Genomic DNA, 12,414 nt, shown 5'->3' on the forward strand with positions numbered 1-12,414 from the left:
GTATCGCTTTTGAATGTAGTACTATTAAGGTACTATATATTAAGTTAACTTAAATAGGTGCTTCTGCCAAAGTATTCCTCCAGTAAAATTCATGTAGTTAGCTGCCCATAAGGAGTAAAAATTATTTATCTTGGGTTTATTTGAATGATTAGGATGAGATTTAAAACAGAACTTATGAGTTCCGTTATCTCCAGTGCGTTTCACCCTTTAGAGTGAGTCACGTGCAGGGAGTGTGAACGACAGAGGTGGTTTATTATCCAGTCTGCCTTATCCTTAATCTGTTCACAGATATTTATTTACTAATGCTTTTGTTCTTAAGAGTTGTGGGATACAGGTTCATGCCTGTAAACCTAGCACTTTGGGAGGCTGAGTTGGGTGCATCACCTGAGGTTAGGAGTTCATGAAAAAGAGTTGCAAGATAGGAAAATGAAGTGCTTTTCGTTTACTAAATGATTGTAAACTCCAGTTTTTCATCAAAATCAAATTCCATTGTTTTAATATTTCTGACCAAACAAAAAATAAAATAAAATGAGTTAAAAACAGCAAAAAAGTGAGTATCCAGTTGTCCCAGGATTATTTATTGAAAAATCTATCCTTTCTCCATTGTAAACCTCCTGTACTAGAATTCTTCACATTAAGTTTGATCTGAACAGGTTTTTAAAGCATAGCTATTTTTCTTTCAGTGGGTGATGGAAGAATGGGATATGCTGAAGAAGCCCCTTATGACGCCATTCATGTAGGAGCTGCAGCCCCCGTTGTACCCCAGGCGGTGAGTCGGGATTTTTTTCTGTTTGTGTGTTTTATTCAACTAAAACTCTACAAGACTTAAATAGAAAAGACTTCTAGATGATGTTTAAAATATAATTAGATTTTCGTATCATACATATTGGTTACAATTAGCTATTACTCTTTTTTCATATGCAAACAATTGTATAAATGACATGAAAATTACTAAACCCCAGCTTGTGGCGCTCATATTTGATCCAGGTAAGAACTAGGACAACAGTAGAATTGGGAAAATCCCTTTGGAGTTTATGACCTGATAATCAGTTTGAAATTTTTTTTTTTTTTTTTTTTTTTTGAGGTGGAGATTTGCTCTTGTCGCCCAGGCTGGAGTGCAGTGGCGCAATTTCAGCTCACTGCAACCTCCACTTCCTGGGTTCAAGTGATTCTCCTGCCTCAGCCTCCCGAATAGCTGGGATTACAGGCGCCTGCCACCATGTCCAGCTAATTTTTGTATTCTTAGTAGAGACAGGGTTTCACCATGTTGGCCAGGCTGGTCTCGAACTCCTGACCTCGGGTGATCTGCCCACCTCAACCTCCCAAAGTGCTGGGATTACAGGCGTGAGCCACTGCGCCCGGCCAGTTTGATGTTTTTTAAATACCATAATATGTACGGCTGTATTTGGTGTATGGGAGATATGAGAAAGTATTTGCCATACATTGTATTCTCACAAAGCTTGTATTCTAGAAGAGATATGTCATATATGTAACCAGGAAATTAGCAATATGATAGCATATAATTAACACATGATATCTATTGGAAGGAAAATAAAATATGCATATGAGGGAGAGAATTGTGCAGTGAGTGGTCAAGGAGACATCACATAGGGATGGAACTTGAACGGAATCTTAAAGAATAGTAGGATATATGGCCAGGCATGATGGCTCATGCCTGTAACCCCAGCACCTTGGGAGGCCAAGGTGGGAGGATTGCTTGAGCCTAGGAGTTTGAGACCAGTCTGAGTAACATGGCAAGACCCTGTTTAAAAGAAAAAAAATTAGCCAGGCATGGTCGCGCATATGCCTGTAGCCCCAGTTACTCTGGAGGCTGAGGTGGGAAAATGGCTTGAGCCCAAGTGGTTGAGGCTGCATTGAGCCATGTTTGTGCTGTGGCACTCTAGCCTGTGGTCCTAGATTTCTGTTACACATGCCTCTTGCGTAGTTCTTGACTAGATGACCAGGGGATGAAGGTGACACTGTTTCTTCTGCCTAGTCTCATCTGGTTTTTTTGTAGGCTTAGATCAGTTATGGGAAGCTGAAAGTTGGATAATTTGTTCTGGTCATTGACCTGCTGCTTATTGGCCAAGTGACTGGGAAAATCACTTAATTGCTTTGGCCCTGTTGATTATCTGTTTTTTGTTTTGTTTTGTTTTGTTGTTGTTGTTGTTTTTAAAGTAGCTCACGCCTGTAATCCCAGCACTTTGGGAGGCTAAGGCAGATGAATCACTTGCGCTCAGAAGTTCGAGACCAGCCTTGGCAGCATGGCAAAATCCCATCTCTACAAAAAATACAAAAATTAGATGTGGCAGGCACTTGTAGTCCCAGCTACTCAAGAGGCTGAGGTGGGACGATAGCTTGGATTGCCTGAGCCTGAGAGGTTGAGGCTGCAGTGAGCCATGCTTGCACTACTGCATTCCAGCCTGGGTGACAAAGTGAGACCCTGTCTCAAAAAAAAAAAAAAAAAGGTAGATTGAACCAGTGGTTTTAACACATTTTAACTGAAGTATTAATATAATACAGAAAATTTTACAAGTCATAAACAAACAGCTCAATTGAATTTGAACACATGACCAATGAGTTTTTAACTTTTCAAAAAAAAAAATATTGACAACCTAGAGTGAACAGTTAAAACCTGAAATAGAACTGTGCTTAAATGAGGGGAGTGGGTGCAGGGCCCATTTCTCCCTACTGGGACCCTGAGGTGATCTTGAAAGATATTTCTAGATCTAATTAAATTGAATTTAAATATTGGAGTAATACTTGCAAGTATTATAGGGGTATGTATACATCTGATTTAAGATAGATGTACTGAAGCGGCTTTCCAGTTTTAAGATAGCAGAATGAAGAGGTTTATGCCTTCTCTTGGATATCACCCCAAGATAGCCAGAAAAACAGAAGCATAAACTCCATACTCAATTAACTAGGAGACTATACCTGCAATCCTGGACTCTACAGTGTGTGAAGATAGAAAGCAGATGGAATAATAGCTGACCCAGGAGGGTGGAGGAAATGGAAACTAAAGAGACTACAGAGTGAAATATTATGCATACGCAGTTTGCTCTGCAAAACTCTGAAAAGGCTTAGGAATTGGTGGCATCAAGACCTTGAAAATCATAGGTAAAGCATGGGTCTGAAAAGAGGGAGTGCTGCTTGAAACTCCGCATGAGGAATAATCAGCACTAATCCCTAAGTAAGAAATTTTCTAAAAACCGATGGACATAATTCTATAGTTTGCAACTGAGTGCCTAACACAAAGAATTTTTAAAATAAGAAAAAAGAACCATATCATGTATATTCAGAATATTAGGGGATAAAGAGAAGATTCTGAAAGCCGCTAGAGGCCAGGTGCAGAGGCTCACACTTGTAATCTTGTCAGTTTGGGAGGCCAAGGAAGTAGGATCTCTTGAGGACCTGAGTTTGAGACCAGCCTGGGCAACATATCAAGACCCCATCTGTACAAAACAATTTAAAAATTAGCCAGATGTGGCAGCCTGTGCCTGTAGTCCCAGCTACGTGGGAGGCTGAGGTGGGAGGATTGCTTGTGCCCGGGAAGTTGAGATTTCAGTGAACCATAATTGCACCACTGTATTCCAGCCTAGGTGACAGAGCAAGACCCTGTCTCTAAAAATAAATAAATAAATAAATAAATGAAAGCTTCTAGAAAAATAAAACAGATCTCCTGTTAAGGACTGGTAATCAGAAAGGCATCAAACTGCAAACAGCATTAGAATTTGTAAGTCAGAGTACCAAACCATTAAATTCTGAGCTGAAAATTATTTCCAACCTTGAATTATGTATGCACACACATCACCAAATAGATTAAAGATAGTTTTAGGTTTGCAAATCTCCATCTCTTTCTTTTAATACATTCCATGCACTATTTCACAAAATGCTTCCAAAGGAACTTTCTTAAATGATTAAGATGTCTTAAAATGTCTTAAAATTTAATGTCTTAAAATGCCATTTTTGTCATCCAAAAATGAAATGAGGGAAGAGACAGACAGTAGGAAAAACCAAAAGAGGAAACCACATAGGGCATCTTGATCAGGCAGAGGCATGGAAGTTTACGGGATTGTTACAAAGGGAAGGGCCTAGATGGAAGCTGTGCGGCAGGCCTGGAGAATAACCAGCTCAGATTTGGAGCAAGAGGAGGAAAGGAAACAATCATTAGATATTTCTTGACTCAGCAGCAAATCATAGTTACACAGTCATAACTAGAAATGATTTTAATAAAAAATGATTGGTTGGGGGAAGGAAGCAGAATGTAGATTAAGAGAGTTCAATCCTTATCTAGCTTATGTTTTGAAATATAAAGGTGAATACTAGAAGACATAGCTAAAATGATTTGAAATAACTGGATTTAGAGAGCAAGGGTGGGGTAGGGAGAGGAAGTCAGCTGTTTATCATTATAAGCCTTGAAATTGAGAAAAACAACAAAATAGATTTGCAGACAACCAAAATTTTGACTGAGGGCACCCTTTCTTGAGGTAATAAATACCCAAAGTAAGGTTTCTGGCTGGGTGTGATGGCTCATGCCTGTAATCCCAGCACTTTAGGAGGCCAAGGCAGGCGGATCACTTGAGGTTAGGAGTTTGAAACCAGCCTGGCCAACATGTTGAAAGCCCGTCTCTACTAAAAATACAAAAAAAATTAGTCGGGCTCAGTGGTGGGCACCCCGTAATCCCAGCTACTTGGGAGGCTGAGGCATGAGAATCGCTTGAACCCGGGAGGCAGAGGTTGCAGTGAGCCGAGATCGTGCCACTGTACTCCAGCCTGGGTGACAGAGTGAGACTCAGTCTCAAAACAACAAAAAACTACAACAAAAAACAAAACAAAAAACCAAAGTAAGATTTCTTCTTTAATGTCTTTTATTAATAGTGATCCATAAAGCTATATGAAAATGGTAACATGATTTAAAAGTTTTCTGACTGTAAGAGCTTTCATTGAGTACTCTTGGTTCTTCATTGACAGGAGTGTCCTCATTGTAATGCTACAGGGATTCCAGCCCTACCTTCCCTCCTTATGGTACCAGTAAACCTGAATTTAATCATAACTAGGGTTCCCTTATCCCTTCAGTGATGCCCTAGATTCTACAATAATAGGATAGGGATTCCTTGTTGATTTTCTACACTTCCTCTCCTCCCCTCCTCCTCCCTTCGAATCCACAAAGGTTCCAAACAGGCACACAGGCATTAGAATTCTATGTTCTGCCTTTGGCCTGCCAAGAGGATAGTTCTATATTAGGTGGTTCAGTTCAAACATTTTGAGCACTGCAGTTGTACCAGGTACTGTGTTAGATGCTAAAGGCACAAAGATGAGTAAGACACAGTCCCCATCCTCAAGAGCTTGTAGTTTAGTAGAGGAGGCTGATAGTTGAGTAATAATATAACAATCAAAGTATGTACAGGGTGAGTATCCCTTATCCAAAATGCTTGGGACCAGAAGTGTTTTGGATTTTGGATTTTTTCAGATTTTTTCGCATTTTGGAATATTTGCATATACATAATGAGATATCTTGGGGATGGGGCCAAGTCTAAACAAAACTCATTTATGTTATAACTCTTATACACATAGTCTGAAGGTAATTTTATGTAATATTTCAAATAATTTTGTGCATGGAATAAAGTTGTGACTGCATTTTGACTGCGACTTGCCACATGAGGTCAGGTGTGAAATTATCTACTTGTGGTATCATGTTGATGTTCAGAGTTTTGGATTTTGGAGCATTTCCAGTTTTGGGTTTTCAGATTATTGATGCTCAATCTGTATATACTGTATATTTATTTTTAAGACGGAGTTTCGCTGTGTCACCCAGGCTGGAGTGTGGTGGCGTGATCTTGGCTAACTGCAGCCTCCGTCTCCGGGTTCAAGGAATTCTCCTGCCTCAGCCTCCTGAGTAGATAGGACTACAGGCATCCGACACCAAGCCTGGCTAATTTTTGTACTTTTTTAGAAGAGTTGGGGTTTCACTGTGTTGGCCAGGCCGGTCTTAAACTCCTGACCTCAAGTGATCTGCCCACCTTGGCCTCCCAAAGTGCTGGAATTACAGGCGTGAGCCACCATGTCTGGCCTTAACCTGTATGTACTAAATGAAGAACATTTCTGCTTTCTGCCCATGGACACTAAAAGTTGTTTATAATGATGTCAAATGACTATTAGTATAAAATCTGGGCCAGGCACGGTACCTCACACCTGTAATCCAAGCACTTTGGGAGCTGGAGGTGGGTGGAGTACTTGAGGTCAGGAGTTTCAGACCAGTGTGGCCAATATGGTGAAACCCCGTCTCTGCTAAAAATACAAAAATTAGCAGGGCATGGTGGCATGTGCCTGTAGTCCCAGCTGCTTGGGAGACTGAGGCAGGAGAATCGCTTGAACCCAGGAGGCAGAGGTTGCAGTGAGCCGAGATCATGTCACTGCACTCCAGCCTGAGTGACAGAGTGAGACCCTGTCTCATACATAAATAAAACAAAATAAAATAAAATCTGTAACTTGATGTGTATGTGCTTTTTTTTTTTTTTCTTTTAGCTAATAGACCAGTTAAAGCCTGGAGGAAGATTGATATTGCCAGTTGGTCCTGCAGGTGGAAACCAAATGTTGGAGCAGTATGACAAGCTACAAGATGGCAGCGTCAAAATGAAGCCTCTGATGGGGGTGATATACGTGCCTTTAACAGATAAAGAAAAGCAGTGGTCCAGGTGGAAGTGATTTTATCTTCTGCTCTTTCTTCTTCCACACATGCAAGGTGAAAGGGTGTGGATTTTAAGACATTAGATTACAAGAGCTGTTTTGGTTGTCACCTTTATGCTCCTCCATTATAACATCAGAAATTCATTACATTAAAAATGTGAAAAATGTTGCATGGTCTGCCCTTATTTTGGTTTAACATATATATCTTTGGGAAAGGGAGGGTGAGACTTGGTTGGCACAAAGGCTTTTTTTTCTTTTTTTTTTTTTAAGAGACTTTCAGCTGCAATTCAGTACTTTGTAAGGATTTTTTATTCATTATCAGCCACTCTGTTTTTATATTTTTAAATTATTTTTATAGCACTGGATGGGCATGGAAACAATGAGTTTGGTCTGTAAAAGAGGCCAGGTGGAGTGGCTCACGCCTGTAATCCCAGCACTTTGGGAGGCCGAGGTGGGCAGATCATTTGAGGTCCGGAGTTTGAGACTAGCCTGGCCAACATGGTGAAACCCCGTCTCTATTAAAAATACAAAATCAGCTGGACGTTGGGGCGCAGGCCTGTAATCCCAGCTACTCAGGAGGCTGAGCCAGGAGAATCGCTTAAGCCCTGGAGGCAGAGGTTGCAGTGGGCCGAGATTTTGACACTGCTCTCCAGCCTGGGACACGGAGCGAGGCTCTGTCTCAAAAAAAACAAAAAACAAAAAAAAACAAGGGGCCATCATTTCCTGCCCTGTTTATTGTACCCACAAGGAGAAAGAAGGGGAAAGATAACAGTTGTCTCAATTTTCTAAAATGTCACAATACCAGAGAGGACATTCTACCTCTCAGCTTGGTTTATCTGTTTCAACCAAATCATAGATACCTGACAGCCCATATCTATTTTTCATTCAGCCCTGTTTAAGATTCACCTTCTCCCCATTCTATAGAATAGGCCAACCACTGTTTAAGCTATTCTGGCTAAATTCCTAGGGACAGGCAAGGATTCTACAAGTTACCCAATGAGTGCCCAGGTCTCACAAACCCACCCAAAGGGTCAGCAGCATGCAGCAACTTTCAGCACAGCATGGCTTATAAAAAATGTCCACTTTTGTTTTATGTCTCAGCATAATCTGAGTATTTTGTTTGAAGCCAAGATTTCTCTTCTCTTTTTCTCTGCTTCCCACTCCCTTCCATGAGAGAGAGTGACATCAGTACATAACAGTGCCATTAGCCCAAATTACTTGAAATTAAATGCCAAAACAAGAAAGGCTTTACAGTTTCCTTGTCTTAGAATCTATTTTTATTTGACATAAAGATTCTTATTTTAAAATAATTATTTTCTTAATAAGTAAAAGGGGTGATAATAAGTTTAATAGATCTCTCAATTTTGTTTTTATTCTTCACCAATAGCTATTTTCTGTGAATTATAGCCTGGAGCACAGCCACTGAAAAAAAAAAAAAGCATTTTAGGCCAGGCATTTTATGCCTGTAATCCCAGCAGTTTGGAAGGCTGAGGCGAGCCAATCATCTTAAGTCAGGAGTTTGAGACCAGCCTGGCCAACATGGTGAAACCGTGTCTCTACTAAAAACACAAAAATTAGCCGAGCATGGTGGCTTACACCTGTAGTTTCAGACACTCAGGAGGCTGAGGCAGGAGAATCGCTTGAACCCAGGAGGCGGAGGTTGCAGTGAGTCGAGATTACACTGCTACATTCTAGCCTGGGCAACAGAGCAAGATTCTGTCTCAAAAAATAAATAAATAAATGAATAAAAATAAAAATTAAAAAGGCATTTAAAAAATTACTGGTTTTTTCAACTGGAATCAGATGTAGTTACTAACAACTACAACCTTCCTTCACTTTGCTTCTAGTATGGTTTATACAATTACATAATTGTGAGATTATTATAGTATAAAATGGGCAAATATGTTACTGAAATTTGATAAGAGTTGATTTTCATTAGAAACTTTGAAATTTTTCTTTTTATATACAATAAATATTAGTGAACATCTTGCCTATAACTTAATTATGAAGGAATTATAAAAAGGGAATTTTGTTTTTGTGACTAGTGGTAGATTTACTGTGAAGCTGACAAAGCTGAAGCTGCAGAGCCCTTGCTTGCCTAGGTTTTCTCTGACCCTGTTCTTAATTTAATTTAATTAAAAAAAAATTTTTTTAAGGCAGAGTCCTGCTCTGTTACCCAGGCTGTGTTGAGGAGTGGTGCAATCTCAGCTCACTACAACCTCCATCTCCCAGGTTCAAGCGATTCTCCTGCCTCAGCTTCCCGAGTAGCTGGGAGTAGAGGTGCACAACTAATTTTTGTATTTTCAGTTGAGAAGGGGTTTTACCATGTTGACCAGGCTGGTCTTGAACTCCTGACCTCAGGTGATCTGCCCGCCTTGGCCTCCCAAAGTGCTGGGATTACAGGCGTCAGCCACCATGTCCGGCTCTGTTCTTAATTTTATATTAATCATAGTCCTACTGTTTTTTTTTTTAACTTCATAAAAAGGTTCCCCTGCTCTCTAATTATATAAACCTTAGGCCGCCACAAAACCTGAATCCATCCTTGATAAAACCAAACTATTTGTATTAACAAATTTAAAATAGGGCCAGGTACGGTTGCTTATGCCTGTAATCCCAATGCTTTGGGAGGCTGAGGTGGGAGGATCACTTGAAGCCAGAAGTTCAAGACAAGCCTGGGAAACATAGTGAGACCTCATATCTACTAAAAATTTAAGAACTAGCCAGGCGTGGTGGTGTGCACCTCTAGTTCTGGCTACTTGGGAAGCTGAGATGAGAGGATCACTTAAGCCCAGAAGCAGCTGTGAGCTGTGATCACCACAGCATTCCAGGCTGGGCAACAGAGCAAGACCTTATCTCTAAAAAAAAATTTAGAATAATTTTTAAATTTATGGATAATTATTCAGTCATCTGCTAAACATTAAATGTATACTTGCTTTTAGGCTGGGTGCAGTGGCTCATGCCTGTAATCCCAGCACTTTGGGAGGCGGAGGCGGGCGGATCATGAGGTCAGGAGATCGAGACCATCCTGGGTAACACGGTGAAACCCCGTCTCTACTAAAAATACAAAAAAAATTAGCCGGGTGTGGTGGCAGGCACCTGTAGTCCCAGCTATTTGGGAGGCTGAGGCAGGAGAATGGCGTGAACCTGGGAGGCGGAGCTTGCAGTGAGCTGAGATCACGCCACTGCACTCCAGCCTGGGCAACAGAGCAAGACTCTGTCTCAAAAAATATATATACCTGGTTTTCTTTTTAACCTTCAAAGTTTTTTTAAAAATTGAGCAAATTTAGGCTGGGCACAGTGGCTCACGCCTGTAATCCCAGCACTTTGGGAGGCCGAGGCGGGCAGATCACGAGGTCAGGAGATCGAGACCATCCTGGCCAACATCATGAAAACCCATCTCTACTAAAAAATACAAAAATTAGCTGGGCGTGGTGGCGGGCACCTGTAATTCCAGCTACTCAGGAGGCTGAGGCAGGAGAATCGCTTGAACCCAGGAGGCGGAGGTTGCAGTGAGGCTACATTGTGCCACTGCACTCTAGCCTGGCAACAGAGCAAGACTCTGTCTCAAAAAGAAACAAAGAAATCAAGCAAATTTACATGTTTGCAGCATCAGAAAAAAAAATTTTCTCCAGCTGTACCAAGAGGACTTTCCAATTTTTTCTGTTGTAGATTTTTAAAATCTCTTTGTTGAAATACATTTTCCTGTATCCAGAGATTGGTTCTAATTAAAAAGATGGTTGCTTGATTGTAATTCTTAAAGTTTAAATAATATAAATAAAGGTAAAATAAAATCTAGAAACTAAATTGGGAAAAAACCAAACTACCACATTAAAAAAAAAAAATTTGGCCTAAAAAATTACTGGAAAATAGGATGTTTTAGAGGGGACAACATCAATAGTTAACCTAAAATCTGAAGAGACCATTCATCTATAATATCTCTTTGTGTCGATAAACTTGTCAATCAGGATCCAGCCAGGAAACAGAAGGCGTACTCAGACAGGATTTTGAAATGATTTTAATGAAAGGACTTTTCAGAGAAATATGGGAAAGGTTATGGAAACAAATAAAGGAGGTTGTTATACCCAGGGATCAGGGACACCCAGGGTAATAGCAAGAAGCTTTTACCATTATAGACCTAAAGGGGAAGTAGCAGGAAACAACTGTACTGAAACCCATTGAGAACAGGGACAGCCAGGGTCAGGGGTGGAGGGCATGGGAGCTTGGTTCCTGACAGGAGCTGTAGTGAGAGAGGGAAGTGGCTACTACTAGGTCTCTGAGTCACCTTAGCTTTCTTATCTCCCCTCTCTGCTCTCTTACTGGGCATCACTTAGACCAGAAGTCGGAGGAAGGGGCCCTGTGGCAAACGTGGTCTGAAATCAGTTCTCACCACTACCTCCTTTCCCTTTCCCCTAAGTAGGTACCCATGCTTCTTTTAAAATTTAAGTCTGGAATAGATTTGAGGGTCCTCTAGTTTTTGTGTGCACTATTTCTGTTCTCTTTAGGCCAATGTAAGCTTAAACTGTTCTTGACAGAAAAAAAAAGTGTATTTTAAATTGCCTTTGAAAAAGAAACATCTAATGCTTTTCTTTGGCCATTTGTTCAGTTGTTAAATATTTTTCAGCATGAGGATCTTAATATTATTTGTGAATTTAACCAATATGCATATGCCAACTAGGCCAGTTACTGTACTAGGTGCCAGGAGTCGTCAGCTGTGAATTTGAAACTGACTGCTCTCATGGAGCTTACAGTAATGTAGCAGATGCAAAGACCAAGATGAATAGGCAGTTATAGGGTAGTGTTCAGACTCACAGTAGGGAGCCAGGCAGTGAAGTGATCAGAATTACATTTCAGAAAGATAACTCCAGCTGTCGTGTAGAGAGTAGCCTGGGAAGGGACAAAAGTCGAGTCAGAAACAGGAAGTGGTTATAGCAGTTCAGGAGTGAAATGATGATGGTCTGCATTAAGGCAGTGTTAGTAAGGATAGAGAGAAGTGGGTAGATAGCAACAACTAAAAAACTGTCACTGTTTTCTGGGAATTATCATCTAAAAAGTTCCCTAGTCAACTTCTTGCCAGGCTACATGATTTCTGTTCTTTCAAACTTTGTTTTTGTTTTTGTTTTGTTTTGATACAGTCTCTCTCTGTCACCCAGGTTGGAGTGCAGTAGCATGATCTCTGCTCACTGCAGCCTCAACCTCCTGGGCTCAAGCGACCCCCCTGCCTCAGCCTCCTGAGTAGCTGGGACCACAGGGCATGTCACCATACTCAGCTGATTTTCTTGTTTTTTTTTTTTTTTTTTTTGTAGACAAGGGGTTTTGCCATGTTGCCTAGGCTGGTCTCGGACTCCTGAGCTCAAGCATTCCACCCACCTCAGCCTCCCAAAGTGCTGGGATTATAGGCTTGAGCCACCAGCCTCAAACTTTCTTCAGGATTACTTTAACTCATTAAATACTTTCCTAGGAACCTTCTCTTGTGTCTCACCAGCTTTCCACCTTTCTTACTGAGGAATCCAGAGCTAATTGTAGTGCTCTGATGAGGATGAGATCCCATTTTTGCTGAGGAGATGTGACAGAAACTGTATTTTTAAAAATGAGAATTAGTGGACATGCAGAATTCTAGTACCAAGTAAAGATCCAAACTTGAATGTAGACTTGAGTCTTTTTACACTTGGAAAGATGTCACTTGTAATTTCGGTGGATTAATAGAAGGGGAGACAATGCCAGATC

At 40.7% G+C, this 12,414-nt stretch overlaps 2 protein-coding genes across 14 annotated transcripts in view; one reads left to right on the forward strand and one right to left on the reverse strand.

Annotated features, from left to right (window-relative positions):
* The window catches only part of PCMT1 (protein-L-isoaspartate (D-aspartate) O-methyltransferase), a 60,686-nt gene that overhangs the window by 44,064 nt on the left and 4,208 nt on the right, over positions 1-12,414 (forward strand). For 7 of the 13 annotated variants that reach the window (XR_012433527.1, XM_005552101.3, XM_005552103.3 and 4 more), the window contains 2 exons: positions 684-769; positions 6,529-6,698. Coding sequence is in view for 11 of the 13 variants with exons in the window: in XM_005552101.3 (XP_005552158.1) it covers positions 684-769; positions 6,529-6,698 (256 nt within the window). In the remaining 2 variants the exon portion in view is untranslated. Of the gene's footprint in view, positions 1-683; positions 770-6,528; positions 6,746-12,414 lie in introns of all 13 variants that reach the window. The other 6 variants (XR_012433526.1, XM_065543573.1, XM_065543575.1 and 3 more) reach the window with 1 other exon arrangement.
* The window catches only part of LRP11 (LDL receptor related protein 11), a 65,910-nt gene that overhangs the window by 1,778 nt on the left and 51,718 nt on the right, over positions 1-12,414 (reverse strand). The gene's annotated exons all lie outside the window — the stretch shown is intronic.

The sequence above is a fragment of the Macaca fascicularis genome, chromosome 4, assembly GCF_037993035.2.
Source record: "Macaca fascicularis isolate 582-1 chromosome 4, T2T-MFA8v1.1".
Lineage (NCBI taxonomy): Eukaryota > Metazoa > Chordata > Mammalia > Primates > Cercopithecidae > Macaca > Macaca fascicularis.